This window comes from Propithecus coquereli, unplaced genomic scaffold (assembly GCF_000956105.1).
Source record: "Propithecus coquereli isolate 6110/MARCELLA unplaced genomic scaffold, Pcoq_1.0 Scaffold42, whole genome shotgun sequence".
Taxonomy (NCBI): Eukaryota; Metazoa; Chordata; class Mammalia; order Primates; family Indriidae; genus Propithecus; species Propithecus coquereli.
Window position 1 is genome coordinate 394,431 of NW_012149952.1, and position 7,068 is coordinate 401,498.

At 54.2% G+C, this 7,068-nt stretch overlaps 1 protein-coding gene across 1 annotated transcript; it reads left to right on the plus strand.

The window, feature by feature from the left end:
* The first annotated feature begins 565 nt into the window (after nucleotides 1–565).
* On the plus strand, nucleotides 566–3,526 carry ZNF574 (zinc finger protein 574). The gene has a single exon (XM_012653350.1). The coding sequence runs from the start codon at nucleotides 582–584 to the stop codon at nucleotides 3,270–3,272; it is 2,691 nt and encodes an 896-aa protein (XP_012508804.1). The 5' UTR covers nucleotides 566–581; the 3' UTR covers nucleotides 3,273–3,526.
* The last annotated feature ends 3,542 nt before the right edge of the window (nucleotides 3,527–7,068 follow it).

Sequence of the window (7,068 nt, forward strand, 5' to 3'; positions counted from 1 at the left end):
GGGTTGTACCACGTAAGAGCACTGAAAGTGGAGTGGTGGGGCATTGGGACAGCTTGAATAGTCTGGGTGTAGAAAGAGATCCGAGAACCTGGGAGGAGGAGGAGAGTGGCTGGGAGAAGTAGGCAGTCAAGGCCTATGTGAGGTTTCACCTGGGTACCTTGGAGAGGGAATGGGGTAGTGTGAGTTCATTAGGAGAGGAGACAGGTTCCTGTCGATGGGCGGGACTGTGGAGCCTGCTGGGAGGCATAGGAGGTGAGGGGATTGGACAGGTTACAAGGATCTAGTGGGTGGAGTTTGGTTCCAGTTGATTCAGAGGTGAGATCTGGGGTAGATTCCAGGGAAGGGAATACTGGGAAGATTTTTATGTTTGGTGTTTTTGTTTTATGTTCAGGGGAGGAAGGATTGTTAGGGAAGGAGGTGGGATTAGAAAAATCTAAAGAAGTTAGAGGGGGAAATAGATCTAAGGCTTTGGAAGGTGGGAGTGATAAAGGGAAGAACTATCACTGGGAAGGACTGAGGAAAGTGGCTTAACTGGTTTGTTCCCACCCTTCCCTCTCCCAGCCCAGGGCCTTGCCGCCACCATGACTGAGGAGTCAGAGGAGACGGTCCTGTACATTGAACACCGCTATGTCTGCTCTGAGTGCAACCAGCTCTATGGATCCCTGGAGGAGGTGCTCATGCACCAGAACTCCCACGTGCCGCAGCAGCACTTTGAGCTGGTGGGTGTGGCTGACCCTGGAGTCACGGTGGCCACAGAGGCAGCTTCGGGTACGGGCCTCTATCAGACTCTAGTGCAGGAGAGCCAGTACCAGTGCCTGGAGTGCGGTCAGCTGCTCATGTCACCCAGCCAGCTCTTGGAGCACCAGGAGCTGCACCTGAAGATGATGGTACCCCAGGAGGCGGTGCCAGCTGAGCCACCACCCAAGGCACCCCCACTGAGCTCCAGCACCATCCACTACGAGTGTGTGGATTGCAAGGCTCTCTTTGCCAGCCAGGAGCTCTGGCTGAACCACAGGCAGATGCACCTCCGGGCAACACCTACCAAGGCTCCTGCCCCAGTGGTCCTGGGGTCTCCAGTTGTCCTGGGGCCCCCCATGGGCCAGGCCCGCGTTGCTGTGGAGCACTCGTACCGAAAAGCAGAAGAGGGTGGGGAAGGGGCAGCTGTCCCATCTGCAGCTGCCACCACCACTGAGGTGGTGACTGAGGTGGAGCTACTCCTCTACAAGTGCTCTGAGTGCTCCCAGCTCTTCCAGCTGCCGGCCGACTTTCTGGAGCACCAGGCAACTCACTTTTCGGCTCCTGCCCCAGAGTCTGAGGAGCCTGCCTTACAGCAGGAGACGCTGACCTCATCACCTGCAGAGGCGCCTGTGTCTCAGCCTGACCCCTTGCCAGCCTCTGACCACAGTTACGAGCTGCGCAACGGTGAAGCCATTGGGCGCGATCGCCGGGGGCGCAGGGCCCGGAGGAACAACAGTGGAGAGCCAGGTGGGGCAGCCACACAGGAGCTCTTTTGCTCAGCCTGTGACCAGCTCTTTCTATCACCCCACCAGCTACAGCAGCACCTGCGGAGTCACCGGGAGGGCGTCTTTAAGTGTCCCCTGTGCAGTCGTGTCTTCCCTAGCCCTTCCAGTCTGGACCAGCACCTTGGAGACCACAGCAGTGAGTCGCACTTCCTGTGTGTTGACTGTGGCCTGGCCTTTGGCACAGAGGCCCTCCTCTTGGCCCACCGGCGAGCCCACACCCCAAATCCTCTGCATTCGTGTCCCTGTGGAAAGACTTTTGTCAATCTCACCAAGTTCCTTTATCACCGGCGTACCCATGGAGTAGGGGGTGTCCCTCTGCCCACGACACCAGTCCCACCAGAGGAGCCTGTCATCAGTTTCCCTGAGCCAGCCCCAGCAGAGACTGGAGAGCCAGAGGCCCCTGAGCCCCCTGTGTCTGAGGAGAGCTCAGCAGGGCCCACTGCCCCAGGCACCTACCGCTGCCTCCTGTGCAGCCGTGAATTTGGCAAGGCATTGCAGCTGACCCGACACCAGCGATTTGTGCACCGGCTGGAGCGGCGCCATAAGTGCAGCATTTGTGGCAAGATGTTTAAGAAGAAGTCTCATGTGCGTAACCACCTGCGCACACACACTGGGGAACGGCCCTTCCCCTGCCCTGACTGCTCCAAGCCCTTCAACTCACCTGCCAACCTGGCCCGCCACCGGCTCACACACACAGGGGAGCGACCCTACCGGTGTGGGGACTGTGGCAAGGCCTTCACGCAAAGCTCAACGCTAAGGCAGCATCGCCTGGTGCACGCCCAACACTTCCCCTACCGCTGTCAGGAATGTGGGGTGCGTTTTCACCGCCCTTACCGCCTGCTCATGCACCGCTACCACCACACGGGCGAGTACCCCTACAAGTGTCGTGAGTGCCCTCGCTCATTCTTGCTGCGCCGGCTGCTGGAGGTCCACCAGCTCGTGGTTCATGCAGGGCGCCAGCCCCACCGCTGCCCATCCTGTGGGGCTGCCTTCCCCTCCTCACTGCGGCTCTGCGAGCACCGCTGTGCAGCCGCGGCCGCCCAGGCGCCACGGCGCTTCGAGTGTGGCACCTGTGGCAAGAAAGTGGGCTCAGCTGCACGGCTGCAGGCACATGAGGCAGCTCATGCAGCTGCTGGGCCTGGAGAGGTCCTGGCTAAGGAGCCCCCGGCCCCACGGGCCCCTCGGGCCACTCGCACACCAGGTGCCTCCCCAACGGCCCTTGGAGGCACTGCCACAGCAGCCCCTGCGGCCCCTGCCCGGCGCCGGGGTCTGGAATGCAGCGAGTGCAAGAAGCTGTTCAGCACGGAGACATCACTACAGGTACACCGGCGCATCCACACAGGTGAGCGGCCATACCCGTGTCCGGACTGTGGTAAAGCCTTCCGTCAGAGCACCCACCTGAAAGACCACCGGCGCCTGCACACAGGTGAGCGGCCTTTTGCCTGTGAAGTGTGTGGCAAGGCCTTTGCCATCTCCATGCGCCTGGCAGAACATCGCCGCATCCACACTGGTGAACGGCCCTACTCCTGCCCCGACTGCGGCAAGAGCTACCGCTCCTTCTCCAACCTCTGGAAGCACCGCAAGACCCACCAGCAGCAGCATCAGGCAGCTGTGCGGCAGCAGCTGGCAGAGGCAGAGGCTGCCGTCGGCTTGGCTGTGATGGAGACTGCAGTGGAGGCGCTGCCTCTGGTGGAGGCCATTGAGATCTACCCTCTGGCTGAAGCCGAGGGGGTCCAGATCAGTGGCTGACCCTGCCCCGTTTCCCTCTTCAGCACCACCATGGCCTGTCGCTAAAGGCCTTCCAACATCCCCTTAAACTCTGCACAGACTATGCCCCTTCCCCATCCTGTCCCCACCACCGTGTAAGTTCTGTAATTGGTTCTATTCTCCCTTCTGAGGTGGAGGTACTTTGGAGTCCTTGATATGCATAAAGGTACTCCCCCCACCTTCCACCTTTTAGCACTGGCGACCCCAAAGTGAAACTATCAATAAAGACTGAGTTGGACATTTACAAGTTTTTGTCGGGCCCAGCTGTGTAGAGTGGAATTTGAGGAGTCATGAGGCCAGGTACTGGGTCTGACTTCTCATGGCTGCATCACCAGCACCCAGAAGGGGCCTAGCGGGTAGTAGGAGCTCGGTAAACATGTGCCGGACTGAAGAGAAGGACCTGGCATGGCTCTCAGAACAGGGACTTCACTCTGGTGCTAAAGGGAGGCAGCATGGCTTTCTTGCCACTAGAGGTCCCCACATCCCTGTGGAAAAGCTCGAAGCTATTTCTGGTGGTTGCAGGAACATAATTAGAGGTCAGATTCTTAGCACCCCTGTCCCTCACTTTTGGCCTGATGTGGGCTGTGTCTCCCACGGCCAGCTGGTTTTCTCACTGGATGCCTGAGGGCACATGCAGGCATGATCTGTGGGGCAGTAGAGGAGGGTCGCCCCTTGGGCCAGCCCCAGCTATGGGGTTGGAGAAGATTCTGAATAATCTGTGTCTGGGGGTAGGAAGCCTCTTAAGGGGAGGTGCCTTGAAGGCCACCCCCCTCGCTGCCCCACAAGGAATTGGATTTTGGCTCAACCAACAAATTTTTGTTGTGGGGAGAGGGATCACTGGGGTGACTGGCAATGTTCGAACATCTACTTAGTCTCAAGTACCTTCCTACATTATTTTGAAGAGTACTCATGCTGATACTGGGAGAACATTTTGCAGGGAAGGAATCTGCAGTCAGAAACATTGAGATGACTTGACCAAGGTCAAATTCAACCCGGTCAGGGCAGAGCTGGAATTTAAGCCTAGTTTCATTTGTTTTAATCACCTGGTGTTTTCCTCTCCACTCTGCTGCCTTCTGCCTACTTGGGGGAGGGTGGTGAAGACAGGAGATGGGGAATGTGTGACTGGTGGAAAGGCTGAGTTGCTGGGCTAGCCTTGCCTCTAAGACGCCTCCACCCCCAGATTGCTCTAGGTCCTTCTCTTGGAAAGAACTCTTATTCAGAACCCCAATAAGTGAGAGGTAAAAGGGAAGCTATTTATTTTGAAACTCTGGGAAAGGGAGGCCCAAGAACTGCCCTTGCAGTCAACTAACTCCCTCTGCAGGCACCAGGGCTCTAGGACATAGTTTGAAAACCACTGGTTTGACCTGTTGCTCAGATGAGAAGAGGGCTAGAGGTCAGGTCTCCTAACTCTACTACAATACACTTATTTTAATAATTTTTTTAAAAAGAAAAAGCACTCACCCATTTGATGCCCTGACAGCTCCTGTGAAGAGCAAATCTGTTAAGCAGTTGTTTCTCACTAGTGGTGTTGCTCGTGGACACCATCTTCCGGTTACCGCATACCCTGCAGAAAGGACTTGAGCCATCGTAGCCCAGCATGCCGGTCCCCCTAATCCCCAGGTAAAGTCATAAGTGCTTTCAACAATTGGAGCAGTCATCCTTACAAAACCAGATAAAAATCAGGCTGAATCAAGAAAAGGGACAAGAGTGGAGAAAAAACCCTGAGGGTGCTGGTTAACCAGATGTTTCTCAGCAGAAAAGAATGGCTCCGTGACAATAGTTGGCTATACTTGCCCCATTGTTCTTTTTGGGAGCCTCATATGAAAGTTTTAGACTCCTACCCTGAGAAAAGTTTATGTGTACAAACATGTTTATGAGTAAGTTCAGGGGATTCCTTGTTCGCTCTCACCCCACTGAAACTTAGATGGTCCTCAGCTGAACTGTGGCCCTAAAGATAGCACGATAGCGCTAATCACTTGTCGGATGCTGGTGTTCGGGTTGGACGGTTCCCCAATTTTAATGTGTGTTAGGCAGTTCCCTCCGAGACTTTGATCCAGCAGGCCTATCTGGGATGAGACCCAGAATTCTGCATTGTGCACACATACCAATCCTGATGAAGGTGGGGCTTGCATTGCCTGTTTTTAGTTGGAATGGAAGTTGCACAAGGCAAAGTAGTCAAGGGAACAGAATGCTGGTCACTTGGAGTCCAATACAGGTTGATTGTTTTTTTTTTTAAGAGATGGGGTCTTGGTCTGTGCAGTGGCAGATCATAGCTCACTGCAGCCTTGAACTCGTGGGCTCAAGTGATCCTCCTGCCTCAGGCTACTGAGCAGCTGGGACGACAGCATGCAGCACCACTTACAACTAATTTTTTATTTTTGTAGACAGGGTCTCACCATGTTGCCCAGGATGGTCTCCAACTCCTGGGCTCAAGCAATCTTCCCACTTCAGCCTCCGTAAGTGCTGAGATTACAGGCATGAGCCACTATGCCAATATGTTTTTTTTTTTTTTTTTTTTTGAGACAGAGTCTCACTCTTTTGCCCAGGCTAGAGTGAGTGCCGTGGCGTCAGCCTAGCTCACAGCAACCTCAAACTCCTGGGCTCAAGTGATCCTTCTGCCTCAGCCTCCCGAGTAGCTGGGCTACAGGCATGTGCCACCATGCCCGGCTAATTTTTTCTATATATTTTTAGTTGTCCGATTAATTTCTTTCTATTTTTAGTAGAGACGGGGTCTCGCTCTTGCTCAGGCTGGTTTCGAACTCCTGAGCTCAAACAATCCGCCCGCCTTGGCCTCCCAGAGTGCTAGGATTACAGGCGTGAGCCACCGCGCCCGGCCTGCCAATATGTTCTTAACAAGAGGAATCTGACTAGAAGGCCGGGCACACAGAGCAACTGAGCACACTCACCAGGTGGATGTGGAGTTAAGGCTTCAGGACAAGTGGGGAGCTCCACAGTGCTCTCAGGTGTGCCATCTGCTTGTCACAGGATGGCCTGGATGACAAGGAACTTTAGGGTCTGTGTGGTTTTGAAGGCAGTAGGGTTGACTTGATTTTCCTCGGTGTACTATCCTGAAGCTCCATCCGTGCTGTCTTATCTTGAGAGCTGGGGAGGTGCTTTTTCTTTCAGTCTTGCCAAAATGATGCAGCGCTAACTTATCTTACTAAATTATCAAACCCATCTCCCACTGTGTTCCTTTTTCCTGTGCCTCCGTCCGCACAGCCTTCACTATTTAATTTGCAGGATCCTAGCACCTGTGTGCCAGGCATACATCAGGATGGAACAGTGACAAGGAAACACAGTGGTTTCTCAGTATATTTTCATTAATACCATTTCTGATTTTCAATGGTGAGGGCTTGGGGGTCAGTCCATGGCCTGGAGGCCTAGGAGGCTGTCGTTCTTCCCAAATGACTTAGTCAAGATGGGCACAATAATTTGAGTGAGAGTCGACGCTGCTTTAAAAAGGAAAGGGGTGGTGTGAACGTCGCACCACCAGACAACTTCGCAGTCAACTCTGGTTTTACAGGGTCTTCCTAGTCCTCTGGGGAAGCATCCAGGGATGGCGATGGGGAAGTACTTGCTGTTTCCTGGCTTTCTCATAGTTCTCATTTGTGGAAGATTGTGCTGGAAATCTGTCCTAAGCTCTTTGCTTAACCATCATCTCATATAATTCTTACAACCCCGTGAGGTGTAGGTACTGTCCCTGTTTTACAGATGAGGACATTGAAGGTCACATATCTATAAAAGCTAGGTCCTTCTCTTGGAAAGAACTCTTATTCAG